General features: G+C 46.7%; 1 protein-coding gene across 2 annotated transcripts; it reads right to left on the bottom strand.

Annotated features, from left to right (window-relative positions):
* Positions 1 to 4,051: 4,051 nt before the first annotated feature.
* mrpl10 (mitochondrial ribosomal protein L10) lies at positions 4,052 to 24,379 on the bottom strand. Of its 2 annotated transcripts, none has more exons than XM_072487403.1 (5): positions 24,304 to 24,379; positions 21,139 to 21,308; positions 18,016 to 18,180; positions 7,378 to 7,522; positions 4,052 to 6,310 (listed from the first exon to the last, which is right to left on the bottom strand). In XM_072487403.1, exons 1-5 carry the CDS (start codon positions 24,338 to 24,340, stop codon positions 6,048 to 6,050), a joined length of 780 nt encoding a protein of 259 aa, XP_072343504.1. In that variant the 5' UTR covers positions 24,341 to 24,379; the 3' UTR covers positions 4,052 to 6,047. The 2 variants fall into 2 exon arrangements, with proteins under 2 accessions (XP_072343504.1, XP_072343505.1); XM_072487404.1 differs by lacking the exon at positions 24,304 to 24,379 and adding an exon at positions 23,555 to 23,683.
* Positions 24,380 to 24,752: the final 373 nt, after the last annotated feature.

Below are 24,752 nucleotides of genomic sequence, written 5' to 3'. Positions count from 1 at the left end.
ACTGTGGAGGGCAGCACAGTGGCGCAGTGGTTAGCATTGCTGCTTCACGGCGCCGAGGTCCCAGGTTCGATCTCAGCTCTGGGTCACTGTCCGTGCCGAGTTTGCACATTCTCCCCGTGTTTGCGTGGGTTTCGCCCCCACAACCCAAAGATGTGCAGGGTAGGTGGATTGGCCACGCTAAATTGCCCCTTAATTGGAAAAAATGAATTGGGCACTCTAAATTTATAGAGAAAAAAAAAATCTTTACACTGTGGGAGGAAACCGGAGCACTCGGAGGAAACCCTGACATTGGGAGAACGTGCAAACTCCACACCGTCGCCCAAGCCCAGAATCGTACCCGGGTCCCTGGTGCTGTGAGGCAGAAGTGCTAACCACTGTGCCACCTAGTCTGACAGCCAACCTATTACATCAACAATTAATTTTAAAAAAATAATTTAGGACCCTACTCTTGGACCCGACACCAAATTCCAAATAATCTTTATTGCGTTTGACTTGAGTCAATTTAATGCACTCAATGTCTGAAGCATTAGTCATACAAGGAAGTTAACAATACATCCAGATTTTGCTTTGGGCAGGGAACGAACCCATCATCAATTGTTTTGTTCCCATTTCTCTACAAATTGTGAAGGAAAGCTTAAGATCTTCGCAGTCATGAGGCTTTGGTCACAACTACGCTGTCAAATAAATCGTTCTTCCTTTTCCGAACTGATCTGTTGATTATTATCTTGCTTGATTAGGGGAGACTATTGATCCCTTATTTAGCTTTCCTTTCTGACAAGAAAAAGACCCATTCTTGCGGACAAAGTTTTTTGAAACTATGTGTCATCCATATTCTGGATAATTCTGAAAATGAGGAACTTGACAAGTCTATTATTTATAACTACTGTACAAGTTTACAAACTATTCAGAAGCAAAAACCTTAATCATGACGTTAAACCACATCCTAGTCCCAAGTGTATATGTAGCAGATTGGGTACCCTACATGATGTAAAGTAACATTTGCTGATACTTCTAGCCCCAGAGTGATGTGGTGAATAGTGTCAAATACTGAACCATGAAAATATCTGGAAAACCCAATGAATTGGAATGTTTTCTGTTGGTTATATATTTTTAAGAATTATTGGAACATGTAAGGTGCTTAAACATAGGGACAGTTTGGTTGTGTTAATGGAACGAGTGCTTTGTTTTTATTTTAATGAGCCTAGCAACACTGAGAATAGACGTTTACCTAAGGCAAAATGGTAACAATGGGGAACAGAACATAAAAAGTTTGAACAAGGTGTTAGAGACGACAAGGTGTGAACTCTGTACTTACATTCTAAAAGGTAGACTCTTAAGAGGTTAATTCAGATAAGGGAAGATCAAAAGGAAAAACTATTCCATAAGCATTCAACCTACACAAGGATAGCTAGCTGTTTGAGACCCCAGTCAGCAGCAGGAATAGCTGTTTTAACTCCAAGCAAGAGCAGGAAGTTGGCCTTGGAAAGCCAGCCATTTTGTTTTACCTCAGAAGCAACCCTGTATATACCTGCCTGGTGTGGTAACTGTTATTGGATTTTTTTTTATAGTTTAAAAACTTAAGATATTGCAGAGGTTTGGCTCTTAAGTTAGTGAAATAAAGGTATTTGGAACTGGGTAAAGTTAATGATACTGCATATAGCCATTGTTTTAGTTAAGTGTACGTCTAGTTGACTTTATTGCTTCACAAACATTTATTTTATTTAAAACTATCGTAAAATATCTGCGACATCACTCTCTGGATTTCAAATCTTTTCTCACATTATAACAAATTGCAAAATACAGTTGAGGGCATTTGTTTCACATTTCCCATCTGGGATTTGGAATAACCTGGCTTTAATCATTAGCCATGTTCTTAATGGAAACAAATAAAAACAACAAACTTTAAAGTATCATCAAAATTAGGATATAACGGCAAAATAGAGAGAGTTTATTTAGTTTCCAGTCCAGGTTGCAGCTGTTGATGAATACTCTGGGTCTGAAAGTTGAAAGAAATTCTCAGTTGTGACTTGCCTGCTCACGAGTACAAAATTCACTAAAATTTACCAAATGATTGAGTGCTGTATATAGATTTATTTATTGTCACGTGTACCGAGAACCAGTGAAAAGCATTGTTCTGCATACAGTCCAGTCAGATCGTTCCATACGTAATAAACATAGGACAGATGATAAATATACAATGTAAGTACATAAACATCGGGTGAAGCATACGGGGTGTAGTGTTACACAGTAGAGATGATGCGTGGAGAGATCAGTTCAGTCCATAAGAGGGTCATTCAGGAGTCTGGTAACAGCGGGAAAGAAGCTGCTTTTGAATCTGTTCGCGTGTGTTCTCAGATTTTTGTACCTTCTGCCCATTGGTAGAGAGAATAACCCGGGTGGGAGGGGTCTTTGGTTATGCTGTCCTTTTTCCCAAGGCAGCGGAAGGTGTAGACAGTCACAGGATGGGAGTCAGATTGCAGCAATCCAAAACGTACACACTAGGAAGCTGAAAAAAATGATTTTCCTCCCCCAAAATGTAGACAAGCGACCTGAGAAAAGGAAAATCAGACCTGACAAGGCCTTAACCATTTTCTAACATAATTGGCGGGATTCTCCCCTACCCGGCTGGGCGGGGGCCCCCCCCGCTGGACGGAGTGGCGTGAACCACTCTGGCGTCGGGCCGCCCCAAAGGTGCGGAATCCTCTGCACCTTCAGGGGCTAGGCTCGCCCTGGAGTGGTTTGCGTCCCGCCAGTCGCCAGGAAAGGGGCTTGGCGCCACGCCAACCAGCGCCGAAGTGCCTCCGCGAGATGGCGCATGCTCGGGAGTGCCAGCGCGTGATGGCATCATCCACACGCATACGCAGAGGGCTTCGTTTCCGCACCGGGAATGGCAGACTGGTACAGCCTCCGGTGCGGAAGGAGAGTGCCCCCACGGCATAGGCCCACCCGCGGATTGGTGGGCCCCGATCGCGGGCCAGGCCACCGTGGGGGCACCTCCCGGGGCCAGAGCCCCCCGCGTCCCGTCCCCCCCACAAGAACCCCGGAGCCCGCGCGCGCCGCCAGGTCCCGCCGGTAAGGGACATATTCCAATTTACGCCGGCGGGATTGGCAAAAGACGGGCGGGACTTCGGCCCATTGCGGGCTGGAGAATTCGAGCAGCCCTGGCGTCCATTGGGTCGTGCCGGACCCCGCCATTCTCCGAGGTGGGCGGCACAACTCACGCCGCGCCGATTTTGGGGGGGGGCCGGAGAATTAGGACTGCGGGGGCGGGATTCACACCGACCCCCAGCAATTCTGACCTGGCGGGTGGTCGGAGAATCCCGCCCCATGTTCATGACTCTGTTGGATCTCCCACATGGCAAGATCTGTATAATGGTTACCATGATCAGCTTTAGCAATTCCTTCAACAGCACCTTCCAAACCTGCAACCTCTACCATCCAGAAGAGCAAGGGCAGCAGATACCTGGGAATACCACAAACTGCAAGTTCCCCTCCCAGTCACTCACTAACCTGACTTGGAACAATAATCGCTGTTCCTTCAGTCGCCGAGTCTAATTCCTGAAACCCCCTCCCTCCCTAACAGCACTGTGGGTGTTTCTGTAACACATGGACAGCAGCAGTTCAAGGCGGCTTCTCAAGGCCGATTAGGATTGGGTAATAAGTGCTGGCCTAGCCAGTGACGCCTGCATCCTATTTAAAATTGACTTATAATAATGCCATTAAAATTTTTTTTTTTTTTTTTTTAAAGAGTACCCAATTCATTTTTTCCAATTAAAGGGCAATTTACCGTGACCAATCCGCCTACCCGGCACATTTTTGCGTTGTGGGTGTGAATCCCACGCAAACACGGGGAGAATGTGCAAACTCCACACGGACAGTGACCCAGAGTCGGGATCGTACCTGGGACCTCGGTGCTGTGAGGCAGCAGTGCTAACCACTATGCCACCGTGCTGCTATATTGATTACTGGAGAATAAATGGGACCTTCTTCTTCATCATTCCCTTCCAAAAAAAATAGCAAGTAACACTAAGATCAGCTCATACAGGCTAAAGGTATTTGATCAGATTTATTGACAGGTCAAATAATTATACATAAACAGGTCAGCATAGCAAAATTCACATCTAATAAAACAATAATTCAAATAGAATCAGTAAAGAATAATATATTCTTCAAAGAATATTTTTCTACAGCATCTGATGAACAAGTTTTTTTTTTGATGAATCACATTGTAGATCTCAAGCTTCCATATTTCACGAACTGCAATTTGTGGCGTCCACATGTATAGAAGCCAGATCTCGGGCTACGTCTAAATCTTAGCAAGCACGGCTATTCTGTGGGGAAATCAAGCCAGTTGCATTCCCTCGCCCTATCCTGGTCGCTCTGTAAATTTATTTCAAGTGCTTATCAAAAATGTCCCTTTTGAAATCATTGATCATCTCCACTTCCACCACCCTCACAGGCAATGGTTATTATAACGTGCGAGAATTGTTTCCCTCTCACATCCCCCCGCTTCCTGCCCAGTGTTTCTTGCACTAAACTTTAAACTTGTGTCCCTCAGATAATGGTTTCCCTGGCACCAATGTCCCAATACTTTGCCCAAGTGGCCATTTGTCCTGTGTACGCCAAGGCAGAGAGTCAGCAGGGTCATGAATTGCTACTGTTACATGATATCCACACATAGGCACTTAACAGCCATGACTTCACCACCAGCAGGGACAGTATATCATATTTCCCCCTTCTAGCCCAGGGAGGAGGGAGTGCAGAAATTAAAATCAATTATAACATCTCTGCTGATATCATTAAACTCATCATGGAGCAGGAATCAAACTCCGTCCTACTTTTTGACTGGTAGAACCGAAATGCACACAGGAGTCCGCTGTATCAACGTGCAGTATAGAACTGATTTTGTCTTACAGCACTGCTGCTGGTCCATGTGGTATTTTAAACCTCCTGTGTATTGCCTGAGAGTTCACTTCCAAAATTCTGAAAGAGTCAAAAAAAACCAGACCTATCATGGGTTGCAGGGGTGGTCAGCAACACATTTTTTCTTTAAATTTAGAGTACCCAATTCTTTTTTTCCCAATTAAAGGGCAATTTAGCATGGCCAATTCACCTACCCTGCACATATTTGGGTTGTGGGGGTGTGACCCACGCAGACACGGGGAGAATGTGCGAACTCCGCACGGACAGTGACCCAGGGCCGGGATCGAACCTGGTCCTCGGCGCCGTGAGGCAGCAGTGCTAACCACTGCACCACCGTGCCACCCATGGCAACACATTTAACAGTGTTAGAAGACTGTTATTTTCTCCAGTTTATTCTAAAGGGGCGATACAAAATTCAACAGTATCGTTTCACAATACAAGTGGTAAAACAAGCTGGGCCAGTACATCCACTCTAACATCTCGTCCATTACCAACAGGATCAGAAATAAGGTAGAAGTAAAAAAAATGCTGGAAAAGACACAGGAATTTTATCAGAGAGAGAGAGAAACATTCTATTATAAAATTCAAAGTGATAACTTTCTCTTTCCGGTTCTGGCACTGGACTGTGCATTTCCCACTATTTCCGATTCGAGTACCCGGTATTCCACATTCCCTTTTCACCCCACAGCCGAGGAAATTAAAACTGGCAGCCAGTCAATCAAAGTTCACTGCGGAGCCAAGCTCCACAATCAGTTCTCATTGACTTGGGATGGGATCACTGAAATGAACATATGCAGGTGGGAGCTATAACTTGTATTTAGTTTTAACCCATTTGTATTATCATTTCCCAAGACCCAAACATTGACTTTTGTTCATCCATTTTGGGAACTGTATTAATCTGTATCCATGAAAGAGGTCAATTGCATTAATAAAGGCACAGATGATAAATGAAATACATTTGGAAAAAGGGAGAGGTGTGCTGAAAAACTGTTACTTTCCAATAATTGAACAATCTTTCATGTCTCTAAGCATGAACAAGCACTCTGTTTTATTTCCTCTTCCATCCTTTTAACCCGATAAACAGAGAAAAATGTACTTTGTCACTCAAATAATGCCCAAATGTCCTAAGATCCTTGACTCCCCAGTGTTTCCTTCTGCTCTACACTCCCTGTCTCTTTTAGTCCAGTGGCAGCTCCGCTCTGCTGTTTCACATACTGCTCCAATAGGGCAGCGAGGTGCATGGGTCCAGACTGCAGAAGCTGGCACGTCTGAGCTGTCATGAGAGTCAGGCCACCCACAATCTCCCCGTGGATGATCTGCATTCCCGGGAGTCTGGAGTACTTAACCACTCCCTGTTGGCTGAAGAGTACACCTTCGATACAGGCACCTGCATAGGAAGAGATGGCACAATCAACAGGGACAAATTTAGCACCTTCTATGCACTGGCAGCTGTATAATAAATACATAGATGCAGTTGCTAACAGAAAATGGTCGGTACAAGCAGCGCCTCAAAGGAGGGCGAGGTAGAGGAATGGAATTCCAGAGCTTTGGTGCTGGACAACTCAAGGTACAGCCAATGATGGAGCGATTAAAGTTGGGGTGCCCAAGACGTCGGAACGGGAGCAGCTGTAGTGCTCGGACTTTCCAGAGAGTGAGGGAAAAGCCGTGGAGGGATTTGAAGACAAGGAAGAGAATTTCGAAATTGCCCAGCAAGGATTCAATGAAGTTCAGTGAGCACAATGGGTGATGGGTGAACAGAGCGTGGTACTAAAACCCCAGTGGTAGGGAGTTTTGAGAATCTCAGATCCAAAGCATGCTACACTGACCACACATCATGTCTCAAATTACTCATGCGCTGTATACAAAAATGTTATTTGCAGTATGAAATCGATGTAGTTTACTTCTGAATGGATCAATACTAGCCACTTACATCTTCTCTCTTGGGAGTCTATTCCATAGAAGGGCCGCTCGGTCATTGAAATTTTATTTTCACAAACCAATTTCAAGATAAAGCAAGCCAGCAATAAAATCAGAATAAATGTTTAAATGCATTTCATGCCTTGACACCTTTTACTATGTGTGACTACATGACCAGAGGGTAACGGCATGAGTAACAAGTGGCAGTCAATGTAAAAGAACATGAAAACAAGAGCTGAAATCCTCTGCAATTAAACAGGTTTTGGTGGAATCCACTGGTCTAGATAGTAATCTGTGTTCCACAACTTTTCACATTTTAGCAAATGTAAGCTTAATATTTATGCATGATGTTCTCGACTACAATGTCATCTTCAGTCCAGTGACGAAAAACAAGTGTTAGACCAAAGCTCATGGCTCCATAAGAGGCAATGCGCAAGCTAATGAAATGTGTGAAATTAAGTTTTAAGAATCAGACGCAGTGGGAAATTACAAATAACAATGGTTCCAATTTGAACCTAGCTCTGCCACTGCTCTTACCGAGTAAACTGATCTGGGTTGTACTGCGCACTGTCTTCATGAGCTCTTTGGCTTTGGGTTCCTTACTCACAATAATGATATTGTGACCAATAAACAAGGGCAGCAGGTTCTTGTACTTGGTGTCTGCTAGGAACGAACGCAGGATCTGAGACAGAGAAATAATGCCACATACATGATTTAAACAGGCAATATCTACAAACAGCAATATGATGCATGGCCAGTTTTACTGTTGCCAGTGTCAGCCGTGGCTCAGTGTTGACATACTTACCTCTAAATCACAAGGTTATGGGTTGAAATCCCACTCCAGTGGCATTTGCACGACTTGGTCTCAACTCCGTGAGCAATGCCTCTGCAGATCAACTGGAAGGCTTTTAATCGTTAAACTTAAGAGTTCTTTTTATTCACTGTCAGGACATGGGCAAGTACTATCCACCTTTAATTGCCCTTGGACTGAGTGGACTGTTGGGCCATTTCAGAGCACAGATCAGAGTCAAATGCATTGCTGTGGGTCTGCAGTCAGGTGTTATTGTCTATTGTGAGGGGAGGTGATTAGAAAAGTAGGGAGAAATGTTTCAATTGTACGGGGCACTGGTGAGACCAGGGTATTGTGTACACTAGGCTGGTTTAGCTCACTGGGCTAAATCTCTGAATTTTAAAGCAGACCAAGGCAGGCCAGCAACACGGTTCAATTCCCATACCAGCCTCCCCGAACAGGCACCCGAATGTGGCAGCTAGGGGCTTTTCACAATAACTTCATTGAAGCATACTCGTGACGATAAGCGATTTTCATTTCATTTCCTTATTTAAGGAAACATATAAATGTGTTAGAAGCAATTTAGAGAAGGTTTATTAAACTAATACCAGGAATGGGTGGGTTGGCTTGTGAGGAAAGGTCAGAGTCACAGAGATCTACAGCACAGAAAAGGCCCATCGGCCCATTGAGCCTTGGCCAGTCAAAAACAACCACCTCAGTATTCCAATTCCATTTTCAGCACTTGGCCCATAATGTTGTATGCCTTGGCATTGCAAGTGCACATCTTTTTTAAAAATAAATTTAGAGTACCCAACCCATTTTTTTTTCCAATTGGGGGCAATTTAGCATGGCCAATCCACCTACCCTGCTCATCTTTGGGTTGTGGGGGCGAAACCCACGCAATCATGGGGAGAATGTGCAAACTCTCCACACGGACAGTGACCCAGAGCCGGGATCGAACCTGGGACCTCGGCGCCGTGAGACAGCAGTGCTATCCACTGCGCCACCGTGCTGCCCATGCAAGTGCACTTCTAAATACCTATTAACCATAATGAGGGTATTTTGCTTTCACCACCTTTTCAGGCAATGAATTCCAGACTTCCACCAACCTCTGGGTGAAAAAGTTTTCCCTCACGTCCCCTCCTGCCCCTTAGCTTAAATCTATGCCCCCTGGTCAGTCCCTGTTCCCTCCACCAAGGGGAAACGTTTCTTCCTGTCTACTCTATGCCCCCTCATGATTTTATACATCCCACCCCCCTCAGTCTCCTCTGCTCCAAGGCTTTTATTCACTGGAGTTAAGAGTAAGAGGTGACTTGATTGAAACCTGTAAGATTCTGAGGGGTATTGACAGGGTGGATGCGGAGAGGATATTTCCTCTTGAGGGAGAATCTCGAACTAACGGCCACTGTTTAAAAATAAGGGTTCATTCATTTAAGACAGAGATTAGGAGAATTTTGTTCTCTCAGAGAGTTGTGAGTCTTGCAATTCTCTTCCTCAAAAAGTGGTGGAGTCTATGAATAATATTTTACGACAGAGGTCAGTAGCTTCTTGAATAACAAGATGTGGAAGGTTATCGGGGGTGAGACAGGAACGTGGATTAACCCTGAAAAGTGTGAGGTTGTCCATTTTGGAAGGACAAATATGAATGTGGAATACAGGGTTAACGGTAGGGTTCTTGGCAATGTGGAGGAGCAGAGAGATCTTGGGGTCTATGTTCATAGATCTTTGAAAGTTGCCGCTCAAGTGGATAGAGCTGTGAAGAAGGCCCATGGTGTGCTCGCGTTCATTAGCAGAGGGATTGAATTTAAGAGCCGTGAGGTGATGATGCAGCTGTACAAAACCTTGGTGAGGCCACATTTGGAGTACTGTGTACAGTTCTGGTCGCCTCAGTTTAGGAAGGATGTGGAAGCTTTGGAAAAGGTGCAAAGGAGATTTACCAGGATGTTGCCTGGAATGGAGAGTAGGTCTTACGAGGGAAGGTTGAGGGTGCTAGGCCTTTTCTCATTAGAACGGAGAAGGATGAGGGGAGACTTGATAGAGGTTTATAAGATGATCAAGGGAATAGATAAGAGTAGACAGTCAGAGACTTTCCCCCCCGGGTAGAACAAACCATTACAAGGGGACATAAATTTAAGGTGAATGGTGGAAGATATAGGGAGGATGTCAGAGGTAGGTTCTTTGCCCAGAGAGTAGTGGGGGCATGGAATGCACTGCCTGTGGAAGTAGTTGAGTCGGAAACATTAGGGACCTACAAGCAGCTATTGGATAGGTACATGGATTACGGTAGAATGATGGGGTGTAGATTAATTTGTTCTTAATCTAGGACAAAAGTTCGGCACAACATTGTGGGCCGAAGGGCCTGTTCTGTGCTGTATTTTCTATGATCTTAATGAATGGCGGGGCGGGACTTCCGGGTGCGGCGATGACCAGCTGAGTCGCACGTTTCGGCAGCTCCCGGTGAAACGGACTTTTGGGCTCTTGATAGGAGCCCCAACGGCAATTTTAACGGCTAAAAACACCGTGCGGTAAACCAGGAGGGTGTTCCCCTTGGACACGGATGGAAAAAGGAGAGGAAAGTGGCCGGATTGCAGCGGATCCTTTGGAACAACGGCAAGGAAGGCAAGCAAAAACCAAGATGGCGTCGGAAGGTGGCAGTTTCATATGGGGCCCTGAACAACAAGAGTTCTTGAAATGCTGCGTGGAGGAGATAAAAAAGGAAATGAAGAAAGAGTTGTTGGCCCCGATACTACAGGCGATCGAAGGGCTGAAGGAGGAACAAAAGACCCAGGAGCAGGAGCTTCGGGTCGTGAAGGCGAAAGCAGCCGAGAATGAGAACGATATACAGGGCCTGGTGGTGAAGTCGGAGATACAGGAGGCACACCAGAAACGATGTGTGGAGAGGTTGGAGGCACTGGAAAACAACGCAAGGAGGAACAACCTGAGGATTCTTGGCCTTCCTGAAGGTGTGGAGGGGGCGGACGTCGGGGCATATGTGAGCACGATGCTGCATTCGTTAATGGGAGCGGAGGCCCCGACGGGTCCGTTGGAGGTGGAGGGAGCATACCGAGTGATGGCGCGAGGACCGAGAGCAGGAGAAACTCCCAGAGCCATAGTGGTGAGATTCCTCCGTTTTAAGGATAGAGAAATGGTCCTTAGATGGGCGAAGAAAACTCGGTGCAGTAAATGGGAGAACGCGGTGATCCGCGTTTATCAAGACTGGAGTGCGGAGGTGGCGAGAAGGAGGGCGAGCTTTAATCGGGCCAAGGCGGTACTTCACAAAAGGAAGATAAAATTTGGAATGCTGCAACCGGCAAGACTGTGGGTCACATATCAAGGGAGGCACCACTACTTTGAGACGGCGGATGAAGCGTGGACTTTTATTGTAGAAGAAAAACTGGAATGAGTGGATTATGAAAAAGAACGTTTGGACAAAGTGGTGGGGCGAATGGGGGGGGCGAAGAGGGGTTTTATGTTCTAATCCTGCGGTATGGTAACTTTTCTTTCTCCCACAGGTGGTGATGGGGGGAGGTGGGGAGGGAGAGGAGATGGGGCGTTGGCCATGGGAGGCAGGGCCGAGGGAGAGGCGCGGGCTTGGTTCCCGCGCTATGATAATTATGGCGGGAATAGAGAAGCAGGAAGGAGGGGGCGTCGCACGGTGCGAGCCGTGGTCACGGGGGGGAAGCCGAGGTCAGCCAGAGTTTGCTGACTTCTGGGAGCAACATGGGGGGAGTAATTACGCTAGCGGGGGGTCTAGCGGGGGGGGGTGGGAGGGGGGAATTACTGGGTTGCTGCTGCTGGGGAAAGGGGGGAGTGGGTACGGGAGAGGATGGGCGGGGGGGCACCGCCTGGGGGAGATACAGCTGCGTGGGAACTGGGTGAGAAGCTGGAAAAAGATGATGGCTAACCGGCAAGGGGGGGGGGGGGGGGGTGGGAAGCCCCCCAACTCGGCTGATCACGTGGAACGTGAGAGGGCTCTACGGGCCGATAAAGAGGGCACGAGTACTCGCACACCTTAAGAAACTTAAAGCAGATGTGGTTATGTTACAGGAAACGCACCTGAAACTGATAGACCAGGTTAGGCTGCGTAAAGGATGGGTGGGGCAGGTGTTCCATTCGGGGCTGGATGCGAAAAACAGGGGGGTGGCTATATTAGTGGGGAAGCGGGTAATGTTCGAGGCAAAGACTATAGTGGTGGATAACGGGGGCAGATACGTGATGGTGAGTGGCAAATTACAGGGAGAGATGGTGGTTTTGGTAAACGTGTATGCCCCGAACTGGGATGATGCCAACTTTATGAGGCGAATGCTAGGACGCATCCCGGACCTAGAGACGGGAAAGCTGATAATGGGGGGAGACTTTAACACGGTGTTGGAACCAAGGCTGGATAGGTCGAAGTCGAGGACTGGTAGGAGGCCGGCAGCAGCCAAGGTGCTTAAGGATTTTATGGAGCAGATGGGAGGTGTGGACCCGTGGAGATTCAGTAGACCTAGGAGTAAGGAGTTCTCGTTTTTCTCCTATGTCCATAAAGTCTATTTGCGCATAGACTTTTTTGTGTTGGGTAGGGCATTGATCCCGAAGGTGAGGGGAACGGAATATACGGCTATAGCCATTTCGGATCATGCCCCACACTGGGTAGACTTGGAGATAGGGGAGGAAACAGGAGGGCGCCCACCCTGGAGAATGGACATGGGACTAATGGCGGATGAGGGGGTGTGCCTAAGGGTGAGGGGATGTATTGAAAAGTACTTGGAACTCAATGACAATGGGGAGGTTCAGGTGGGAGTGGTCTGGGAGGCGTTGAAGGCGGTGGTTAGGGGGGAGCTGATATCAATAAGGGCACATAAAGGGAAGCAGGGGAGTAAGGAACGGGAGCGGTTGCTGCAAGAACTTTTGAGGGTGGACAGACAATATGCGGAAGCACCGGAGGAGGGACTGTACAGGGAAAGGCAAAGGCTGCATGTGGAATTTGACTTGCTGACTACAGGCACTGCAGAGGCACAATGGAGGAAGGCGCAGGGTGTACAGTATGAATATGGGGAGAAGGCGAGCAGATTGCTGGCACACCAATTGAGGAAAAGGGGAGCAGCGAGGGAAATAGGGGGAGTGAGGGATGAGGAAGGAGAGATGGAGCGGGGGGGCGGAGAGAGTGAATGAAGTGTTCAAGACATTTTATAAAAAATTGTATGAAGCTCAACCCCCGGATGGGAGGGAGAGAATGATGGATTTTTTGGATCGGCTGGAAATTCCCAAGGTGGAAGAGCAGGAAAGGGTGGGACTGGGAGCACAGATCACGGTAGAAGAAGTGGTGAAAGGAATTAGGAACATGCAGACGGGAAAGGCCCCGGGACCGGACGGATTCCCAGTTGAATTTTACAGAAAGTATTTGGACTTGCTCGCCCCGGTACTGACGAGGACCTTTAACGAGGCAAAGGAAAGGGGACAACTGCCCCCGACTATGTCTGAAGCAACAATATCGCTTCTCTTAAAGAAGGAAAAGGATCCGCTACAATGCGGGTCCTACAGACCAATTTCCCTCCTAAATGTGGATGCCAAGGTCCTGGCCAAGGTAATGGCAATGAGAATAGAGGAATGTGTCCCGGGGGTGGTTCACGAGGACCAAACTGGGTTTGTGAAGGGGAGACAGCTGAACACGAATATACGGAGGCTGTTAGGGGTAATGATGATGGCCCCACCAGAGGGTGAAACGGAGATAGTAGTGGCGATGGATGCCGAGAAAGCATTTGATAGAGTGGAATGGGATTATCTGTGGGAGGTGTTGAGGAGATTTGGTTTTGGAGAGGGGTATGTTAGATGGGTGCAGCTGTTGTATAGGGCCCCAGTGGCGAGTGTGGTCACGAATGGACGGGGATCGGCATATTTTCGGCTCCATAGAGGGACAAGGCAGGGATGTCCTCTGTCCCCATTACTGTTTGCACTGGCGATTGAGCCCCTGGCGATAGCGCTGAGAGGTTCCAAGAGATGGAGGGGAATACTTAGGGGAGGAGAAGAACACCGGGTATCTTTATATGCGGATGATCTGCTACTATATGTGGCGGATCCGGCGGAGGGGATGCCAGAAATAATGCGGATACTTGGGGAGTTTGGGGATTTTTCAGGGTATAAATTGAACATGGGGAAGAGTGAGCTGTTTGTGGTGCATCCAGGGGAGCAGAGTAGAGAAATAGAAGACCTACCGTTGAGGAAGGTAACAAGAGACTTTCGTTACCTGGGGATCCAGATAGCTAAGAATTGGGGCACATTGCACAGGCTAAATTTGACGCGGTTGGTGGAACAGATGGAGGAAGATTTCAAGAGATGGGATATGGTAGCACTGTCAATGGCAGGGAGGGTGCAGGCGGTTAAGATGGTGGTCCTCCCGAGATTCCTCTTTGTGTTTCAGTGCCTCCCGGTGGTGATCACGAAGGCTTTTTTTAAAAGGATAGAAAAGAGCATCATGGGTTTTGTTTGGGCCGGGAAGACTCCGAGAGTGAGGAAGGGATTCTTACAGCGTAGTAGGGATAGGGGGGGCTGGCATTACCGAGCCTAAGTGAGTATTATTGGGCCGCTAATATTTCAATGGTGAGTAAGTGGATGGGAGAGGAGGAGGGAGCGGCGTGGAAGAGATTAGAGAGGGCGTCCTGTAGGGGGACCAGCCTGCAGGCTATGGTGACAGCCCCATTGCCGTTCTCACCGAGGAACTACACCACGAGCCCGGTGGTGGTAGCTACACTGAAGATTTGGGGACAGTGGAGACGACATAGGGGAAAGACCGGAGCATTGGGGGGGGTCCCCGATAAGAAACAACCATAGGTTTGCCCCGGGGGGAATGGATGGGGGATATGGAATGTGGCAAAGAGCAGGAATAACGCAACTGAAAGATCTATTTGTGGACGGGAAGTTCGCAAGTCTGGGAGCGCTGACCGAGAAATATGGGTTGCCCCAAGGGAATGCATTCAGGTACATGCAATTGAGGGCTTTTGCGAGGCAACAGGTGAGGGAATTCCCGCAGCTCCCGACACAAGAGGTGCAGGACAGAGTCATCTCAAAGAAATGGGTGGGGGATGGTAAGGTGTCGGATATATATAGGGAAATGAGGGACGAAGGGGAGACTATGGTGGACGAACTAAAAGGGAAATGGGAAGAAGAGCTAGGGGAGGAGATCGAGGAGGGGCTGTGGGCAGATGCCCTAAACAGGGTAAACTCGTCGTCCTCGTGCGCCAGGCTAAGCCTGATTCAGTTTAAGGTATTACACAGGGCACATATGACTGGAACACGGCTCAGTAAATTTTTTGGGGTGGAGGATAGGTGTGCGAGGTGCTCGAGAAGCCCAGCGAATCATACCCATATGTTTTGGTCATGCCCGGCACTACAGGGGTTTTGGGTGGGGGTGACAAAGGCGCTTTCAAAAGTAGTAGGAGTCCGGGTCGAACCAAGCTGGGGGTTGGCTATATTAGGGGTTGCACAAGAGCCGGGAGTGCAGGAGGCGAGAGAGGCCGATGTTTTGGCCTTTGCGTTCCTAGTAGCCCGGCGCAGGATATTGCTAATGTGGAAAGAAGCCAAGCCCCCGGGGGTGGAGACCTGGATAAATGATCTGGCGGGGTTCATAAAGCTAGAGCGGATTAAGTTCGTCCTAAGGGGGTCGGCTCAAGGGTTCACCAGGCGGTGGCAACCGTTCGTCGAATATCTTGCGGAAAGATAGATGGGGGAAAAAAGAAGGCAGCAGCAGCAGCCCAGGACTTGGGGATGGGGGGGGGGGGGGGGGTATAGCCTGTGACAAGGCAGTTGCCAATTAGGGCTAGTTTTCATTTTTGTTATTTAATATTTATTTATTTGTTGTTTTTTGTTTATATAAAAAAGGTCATTATTATCTGTATTGTTATAATGTTGTGTAAAGGATGCACAATGTACTGTGTTGGTTGACCAAAAATTTTCAATAAAATATTTATTAAAAAAAAAAAAATGAATGGCGGGGCAAGCTCGAGGGGCCGAGTGGCCTACTCCTGTTCCTTATTCGTACGTGCCAGAACAGGCAAGGACGGCAGATCTCCTTCCCCAAGGGCCATTAGTAAAGCAGATGGGTTTTTACAATAATCAATTTTAGTTTCATGGTCACTATTACTGAGACTAACTTTATATTCCAGATTTATTCATCACATTTAAATTCCACCAGCTGCCATGGTGGGATTTAAACTCATGTCCCCAGAGTATTAGCCTGGGCCTATGGATAATACTTGGGATTGGTTGGAACTCTGTACACTCCAGTAGATTGATGTGAAATAGGAGTGGTTTGATCCATTGCAACATTATATTAAAAGTGAATGAGAATGCTCCAACCATTTGGAACTATAGCAATTAGCAATTTTTAAATTCTTTCACGGGATGGGTATTCTTGGCACGGCCAACATTTGTTGTCCAAGTCTAATTAACCTTGAACTGAAGGGTTTGCTCGGCCATTTTCAGAGGGCAATTAAATGTCAACCACATTGCTGTGGTTCTCGAGTCACATACAGGCCAGGCCAGGATGGCAGATTTCCTTCCTTTAGGGCAGGATCTTTCAAAGTGTGGGTCGGAGCGGGTGTCAGAACCTTGTTTCCTGTCACAGGATCAAGCCGCTCTCCTGCTCAGGCCTCAAGAGGTAAAGTTTAAGTTGAATTATTTTGTTTTGCAAATACCTCCCTAGCTTTCCTCATGGACAAGCAGGTATTTTAATCGCTGTGTTTTTATGCAGCCCACAGCCTGATTTGAAAAGTAATTGTGACAGGATTTTGGTTTTGAATCTAGCCACAAGTCCACCCTCTCTTTCTGTCAAAAGTGATCCCATGGCACTGTGCTGAAGACACACAAGCAGTGGGGTTATCACCCCGTGCACTGGCTGATATTTATTCGAGAATTGCAGCTTGGACAGGATATTTTAATTATTCTCAGCATGAAATTAAAATGAAATGAAAATCGCTTATTGTCACGAGTAGGCTTCAATGAAGTTACTGTGAAAAGCCCCTCGTCGCCACATTCCGGCGCCTGTTCGGGGAGGCTGGTACGGGAATTGAACCGTGCTGCTGGCCTGCCTGGGTCTGCTTTAAAAGCCTGAGATTTAGCCCAGTGTGCTAAACCACTGGGAGCTGAGTTGTGAGTAGTTCAGGACCAGAGATTGTCAGGAGTGAGAGAATAATGGCCTCAACAAAAGGATGACACCTCGTTTCCGTTCCTTCAGATTTTGTTTTTCTTTCTGAAGAGAGGGGCGGAGGAATTGACTTTAACAGACAAACATGTACAGACGGTGAGAATGGGAAAACCTGTTCAGTCCCGGATTAAGAAGATTAGAATGTAGAAACAGAAATAAATAAACTATTCTTCCTCATGTCTGCTCTGTTGTTTAATGAGATCATGGCTGGTCTGCATTTTAACTCCATCTCCTCACCTTCATTTTATAATCATTAAGGCAATTACTAAACAAAAGCAATCAGTTTCAGTTTGGAAATTTCCTGTTAACCCCCCAGCTTTATCAGTTGTTTGTGGGAGGGAGTTCAATATTTCCATTGTCTCGCTAGAATGGCCGAGGGACAAGCAGAGGGACAAGGGTAAGAGAAACATGGTCAGTAATTTTTAAAAAAATAATTTAGAGTACCCAATTCTTTTTTCCAATTAAGGGGAAATTTAGTGTGGCTAATTCATCTACACTGCACATCTTTTTGGGTTGTGGGGGTGAGACCCATGCAGACACGGGGCGAACGTGCAAACACGGACAGTAATTAAAGAAAGAACAGTAAAATACAAAAACAGTAGACCGGGTAATCAAGGGCGAGAAGCAAATAGGGCCACAGGAAAAATTAGGATGATTAAAAATGGCAAAAAGGCAAGGCTTTGTATCTTAATGCATGCGGCATTTGGAAGGAGACCAGTCTCGAAGGTCCGCCAGTTGGCAATAGTGGGTCCCACGAAAAATAGTTTGAAAAACACTGCTTTGGGGGAGGTGAACGAGATGGGGCTTTAGACAAACCATTGCTGATTTTATTTATTTTCGTTTTGGTTTGTTGTCTACCCCCATCTTTCCAAGGGTACAGTGCCACACACATTGGCTGCTTTCCCCTTTAGATCATCCAACTGTTATTCGCGACACTAGCTGAGATTGCATCTGTATGTGGCATTAGAACCAAGTCTTCAGCCAGCTACACGCATGAGCCCAGTTAGGGTCAGACATGGAGAATATCTACTTTGGCAAAATAATGGGGAGCCGATGCTCGAGGAAGCTACAAGAGGAGTTGACACCTTCTGGGGAAGAGGGAGAACATGGGGGCAGGAGGGGTCAGTTCTGGCTCACCAAGGCACTGTAATTCTATGAATGGCGCTAGTTAGAATGATACATAGGATACAAAGTTTTAAAAAACCTGGTTAGGGAAGAATTTCATGCGAATATCGTGCTTCAGTAATCGATGCCGAAGACGACGCAGCTCCTCGGAGGTGATGGAGTTGTTCTGGAAAACGGTAATCATTTTATTCTCTCGGAAAGTAATTTCCACTTCGCGCCGTAGCAGCTTTTCTAAACCAGACGGCTAAAGGAGAGATTTATACAAACGTTATACACGGCATCACATTGACTAAGGAAAACAGCAAAATGCGGCTACACGCACAAGAGTGGGCATTGTGCACAGCTAGAAACTATGCAGTTACTCACCATGCTGCTCTCTTGAAACTGCCAAGGCCCCCCGAGTACTCACAGGACTAACAGGCCAAACTGTTACCTCCCGAAGTAACACCACAGCCAAGTCCAAACCTTTCCTCCAACGAAATCTGCGGTGGTGCCCCTTCCATCCGGGTTACCTGGTAGGGGGATCTGTAATGAGAACCGTGGCTGACCTTTCCTCTCACTAGTCCAAGGGCACTGGGGCCAGTAACCATACTCCTACCACCTGTCCCAGCAGAGAGTAACTAACTCAGCTTACACACAATAATTATTTTGGCGTGTTAGTGGCCACCGAGGAGTCCAATACGAGAGGCTTAAAGAAACTTATTAGTTCATTACAAAGTAAACTATATACACAGTACACTCCAGGTCCCAAACGGGACTGCACAAGCTCGGCTCCCATCTGGGCCGGCTTTTGTGTCAGAGTTCATTACTCCACTGATAGGCCCTGTCCCTCAGCGGGGCAGCTAGTATTCGGAGAGGCTCACGGGGAGGCTAATTGTCCATCTACGTAGGTGTCATGGGGGTTATAACAGGAGTCCTTCTGGCCCCTATGACTGAACTCCACACTGCATACATAAATTAGGATTTTATTAAATTAGGATTTCATCAGGTTTTCATTTGCTATACACAATGTGGGCTGTAAGCTGCAAACTGCTAACAGGCTTTATTACTTGAGATCACTACATTTAGGTGGCTCACAAGGGGCCTCTGTTGGTGTAGATCAAGTATTGCAACTGCATAAACAAAACATCCTACAATATTCTTTTTCTGTCCAGTTCTAAAGCAATACATTCCCAAATAAATCTCTTTGGATAGCAGAATTTATTTTTTCCAGGTCTCGTGGAAAAGATTAACAGCAAAGGAATTCAGATTTCCCAAGTTCAAAGTCTTAAGCACTTTCTCTCATCCTTGTTTTCAAACCCGTCCGTGTCCTCACTCCACCCATATCTCTAGAATCCCTTCCAGCCCCACAACCCTCCAAAAATATCTGCACTCCTCTAATTCTGACGTCTTGGGTGGGGGGGTCCCTGAATTTAACCGCTGCAGCATTGGTGCCTGTGCCTTCAGCTGCCAGAGCGTTAGGCTTGGCATCTCTCTTCCGAAACCCCGCCGCCTCTCTTTTCTCCTTTACGCCAACTGCTTAAAATCTGCTTCTTTGACCAAGTTTTTGGTCATCTGCTGAATGTCTCTTTGAATGGACTGATGTCAAATTTAGTTTTTAATGGTCCCGTAAAGCACCTTGGGATGTGCTATATAAATACAAATTGTTGTTTCCTGGAAGATGCCACATGCAACTTATTCCAGTCAGACATGGGTTCTCTCATTAGTCTTTGCACTGACACTTCTGTTTCTGTTGCTTTAAATTCATTAGCTATACCTCCAGCCCCTGCCCATCGTGAGCACTTTTCACGTCCTCAGGATATTCCATGGGTTCCTTTATGCCCGCCCGAGAGAGAGTCCTGAATTCTCAGTCGAGATTGTGCGCTCAGATCTGGAATGGGTGTGAGCCCAAGACCCTGTGGCTCAGAGGGTCAATGTGGCCACAGAGCTTAGGCTGACTCTATTAGTCCTTCTTCCATCTCCCTAACAGCACTGCGGGTGTTCCTGCGCCACGTGAACTGCAACAGTTCAAGGTGACTCACCACCAACTTCACCTACACCATTTAGGATGGGCAATAAATGGTGGTCTTGCCAGCGACACTCACGTTCCACGAACAAATGACCATGCTTAACGCACACCACTATTTTTAGAAGAAATAGACACCTCATAGAAGAAATTGTGCAACGGAACTGAATAGTATGATTAAGCTTGTTAGTACATGGACCCCACAAAGTTGCTAAGTCTATGGAATGGTGATCTATGAGATCCAGTTGGTCAGTGCTGAATCTTAGCTTGCAGTACAAAAGATGAACATCTGGAAGATTTCACTTAATTATAGTCTGTAGGGAGTTTCACAATTTTCAATGTCTGGAAGTTACTTTTGTAATTAGCAATCGTACTGAAAACAGCAAGTGTAGACAGCATAACCATGATTATTAATGAGCTAATAGTCTTTCCTTAAATCACATTTTCTTAAAACATATAAACTAATTTTAAAAATATATCGCTATGAATCAAAGCTTCATAAAGAAACAAGCAACTACCCTTGTCTTTTCTATTTTATGTTTTGCCACTGAGTTACATAACTATTTGTACCCAGAATCTGTAAGCAATAGTACAGGAGATCTATCAATAACAGTAATCATAGAATCCCCAGAAGGAGGCCATTTGGCCCATCAAGTATGCACCGACCCACTGAAAGAGCACTCTACATATGTACCCCCCCCCACCCCCCCCCCCCCCCCCAATCCACCCCGCCCTACCCCCATAACCCCACCTTGCCTGCACATCCCTGGACACACACTAAGGAGCAACTTAGCATGGCCAATTCACCTAACCTGCGCATCTTTGGACGGTGGGAGGAAACTGAAGCACCCGGAGGAAACCCACAGACACGGGGAGAAAGTGCAAACTCCACACAGACAGTTACCCGAGGTCGGAATTGAACCCGGGACCCTGGAGCTGAGAAGCAGCAGTGCTAACCACTGTGCCACCGTGCCGCCCTTACTGCTCGCTAAGAATGCCCCGTTTGCTCTTTGTCAAGAAACAAGTAAACTTATGTGCAAATCCGCACAGCCCTTGGTAGATTCCTGCCAAAACTCTCCAGGCAAATATATAAATCTTCATCCCAAAGAAATAATGTATTTCCTGATTCAGGCTCCACACAGTGGAGAAAAGAAATGTCAATTAAAACCCAAAGCAATGCTCAATAAATGTCGTCACCTCTTGGACCTCCCCTTTCCGAGGTTTGATGCACCTTTCTGGAATGGCAGGCTTTGGAGGAATGTATTGTGTGACAGCCAATAGCTTCTGTCGCAGGAAGTGCATGGGTTTGCGGTGACGAGTCACAGCCTTGGATCCATGACGCACAATCTGCTGGGGTGGAAACCATCCTTCACAAAATAGAAACGCTTGGTTTAGTGAACATGTCAGGCTCTGACTAAGGTAAGCATTTGCAATCCCAAAAGGTTTTCTTCCAGCCCCTCGCTGCTCACTAAGATGCCAATCTCACCTCATCTAATCATGTGATTTGTCCTAAACTGAGAACGAGAAATCTCTCATGGGGAAAGGGGGAAACTTAAAGAAGAAGTCACTTCTTGGACCCTCTTGTTAATTCTATTTCGGAACAGCATTTTCACAGGTCGAAGACTAAACAAGCGAGCATGTTCTTGGCCACAAAACAATATGGAACAGTATGGAGAAACCAGCAAAGAGAGAAGATAATTTCCAGAAACATTTCTTTTTTAAAAATTTAGAGTACCCAATTATTTTCTTTCCAATTAAGGGGAAATTTAGCATGGCCAGTCTACCTAACCTGCACATCTTTGGATTGTGGAGGTGAAACCCACGCAGACACGGGGAGAATGTGCAAACTCCACACGGGCAGTGACCCAGGGCTGGGATTCGAACCCAGGACCTCAGCATCGCAGTTCAAGTGCTAACCACTGCGCCACATGCCACCCTTCAAAAACATTTTTAAGGATTAGGTGTTGAACAGACATAATGGTCAAAATCTTTTGAAAGAGTCTGAATTATGGCAATGGTAGCACATTAGTTATGTTATTGGATGAGTAATCCAGAGGCCCAGATGAATAACTCAAATTCAAAATCCTATATCCCTAAATATCTCTGGATAATAAAGATCTATAAATTACAGATTTAAAATGAACATTCCCAACATCAATTGACATCTGTGAAAGAATAACTGTAAAACTTTCTTTCCTTCTATGCGTGCAAAACTGAGGATTATTCTTATGATTATTTAGGTCACAAAGTCCGAGAAACCCCACTGAACTAATGCAACAATATTCTGTACATAAAGAAAATGATTTGCATTTACATAGTGTCATTCATAACCACAGGATGTCGCAACAACACTTTATTGCTAACAAAGCACTTTTAAAGTGTCCTCACTGTTTTAATGTAGGAAACACAGTAACCAATCTGCACACAACAAACTCTTACAAACAGCAATGCTATAACGGCCAGATAATCCACTTTTCAGGATGTTGATTGAAGGATAAGTATTGGCCAGAAAATCAGGGATAACTCTCCGCTTTTCTTCAACATAGTGGCAGCTAAGAGGGCAGAAGGACTTTGGCTTCACATCTCATTTGAAAGACAGATCAAGTGCAAATTGATTTGTGGGTGCTAACGAAACTAAGGGATTTGAGGATAGTGCAGGTAGGTGAAGTTGAGGTAGCAGATCACTTCCTATGAATGCTGGAACAAGTATTTCCTATGCTCCTAAATGACAACTGGGAAATGCCTGGAAATCATTACGTGGCATGAGGGATAACACTGGAGGGTCATCCAGGTTGACGGAATGAACTAGGTTTGCCTGAATGGCCTTCTTCATCCATGCTTACCTTACCCATTGATGTCAACCATTGGTGAGTTGTTAGCACTCTCGCCTCAAGAGTCTGAAAGCCGTGGGTTCTAGTCGCACTCCAGAGACCTGAGCACTGAAATCTATGCTGACAGTGTGCCGTACAATTGGGAGGTGGGGGTCATCGGAGTCTGCTGTCTCAGGTGAGCGTAAAAGATCTCGCAGCATTATTTTGAAGAGCAGTGCAGCTACCTCCAGGGGCCTGGCCAATACTAATCCCTCAATCGACATCACACAAAAAGACGATGATATTGGACTCAAAACTTTAACTCTGTTCCTCTCCCCACAGATGCTGCTAGGCCTGTTGGATTTCCCCAGCACTTGCTGTTTTTATTTCAGATCTCCAGCATCCACATTATTTTGCTTTTATTTAGTTCCCTCTAAAATTGCCCAGCGAGCCACTCAGTCGGCAGACCTGCTGAGTTTTCTTTTTAAAAATAACAAAGAAACAACATGATAGAAACTTTAAGGAATGATCATATTGATAAAGATTTGAAGCACCTCTAATGGTTGTGATCTTTGTTTGTCATGAAAATGAATGAACTGTACAAACTAGTAGATCCCGGGTTTGATTTCAGCAGTTGGCTGCAGATGGAAAATAACCTTTATGCCCTTGGAAGCGGTCAACCACTTCTGCATTTTAAAGTTCGTAAATGGGACTCTGGTGTTTCCTTATGGAAGGTTAAGCAGGTTAGACTATAGGGGCAAGAGCAGGATGGATGGGGGTGTGGACATGGGTAGAGTGCTCACCTTGAAGCGTCAGTGCAGACTTGATTGGTCGAATGGCCTCCTTCTGCACTGTAGGGATTCTATACGTTCAACATTGCTGTTTGTGGGGGAGCTTGCTGCGCACAAATTGGCTGCTGCCGGCGTTTCCTACATTACAACAGTAACCACGCTTTAAAAGTAATTCATTGGCTGTCGAGGGGTTTGAGGGTTGTGAGTAAAGGCACTATAGAAATGCAACCTCATTGCTTTTTCCACAAGAGCAGATGGGGGATTTGGCAGGGAGACACGGCACAGGCGGCAATTGAGAGATTGACCTCTTTGACCATGGACTTGAAAACCACAGTGTCACTAAAAATGCATGTTTTATTTTCATTGATTGGCACAGTGGTCGGCACCGCTGCCTCTCAGCACCAGGGACCAGGTTTCGATTCTGGCCTCGGGTGACTGTGTGGAGTTTGCGCTTTCTCCCCGTGTCTGTGGGATTCCTCCCACTGTCCAACAACGTACAGGTTGGGTGGATTGGCCGTGATCAATGCGGGGTTACGGGCAGTGGGCCTCGGTCGGGTGCTCTTTCAGAGGGATAGTCCAGACTCGATGGCCCGATGGCCGCCCCCTGTGGGGGTTCTATAGTGAGATACTTCTGAAAGGGGGTCTTTGGTCTGGGTGCGGCGGCAGGACCGCTCTATTATAGAGGCTGCACATTGAAGCTGCCTCCTCTCCTCTCACATTCTGCCCATTCCCGTTCTCCCTGTTGTTTATTCCACTCTCACCTCTGCAGCGCAGCAGCCGCCCGCACAGCGCCGCCATCTTCGTCGGCACCCCGCAACAAACCGCTTCCCCATTGGTCCCGGCCAATCCCGCCCGCCCCCCAATCGGCGAGCAGCACGCAACCGACCAATCGGCAAAGGTCGACCAATCAGCCTGAACGGCGCGGCAGCCAATCACGAGCGGGTCACAGCGCCCTCCGCAGGGCTAGAGGTCCGCGCTGCACCCAGGAGCGCGGCCTGCCTGTTGCCAACCCTCTAGGGCTGCCCTGGAGTCTCCAGCAATTGAGGGATTCACCTCCTGGCCAATGCTCTGGGAAATCACTGTCTATAAAACCTCGTTTTATTTTCATCGGACATGTTTGATTATTTAATAGATTTTTAAAAAACAGATAGGAAAAAAAGGCTGATTGGGCAGAGCATTTCCAGGCAGTAGGTTGAAACCTCCAGAAATT

This window comes from Scyliorhinus torazame, chromosome 21, assembly GCF_047496885.1.
Source record: "Scyliorhinus torazame isolate Kashiwa2021f chromosome 21, sScyTor2.1, whole genome shotgun sequence".
Classification (NCBI taxonomy): Eukaryota; Metazoa; Chordata; class Chondrichthyes; order Carcharhiniformes; family Scyliorhinidae; genus Scyliorhinus; species Scyliorhinus torazame.
The sequence above is the reverse complement of the archived record's forward strand: the minus strand, read 5'-3'. Positions and strand labels throughout refer to the sequence as shown.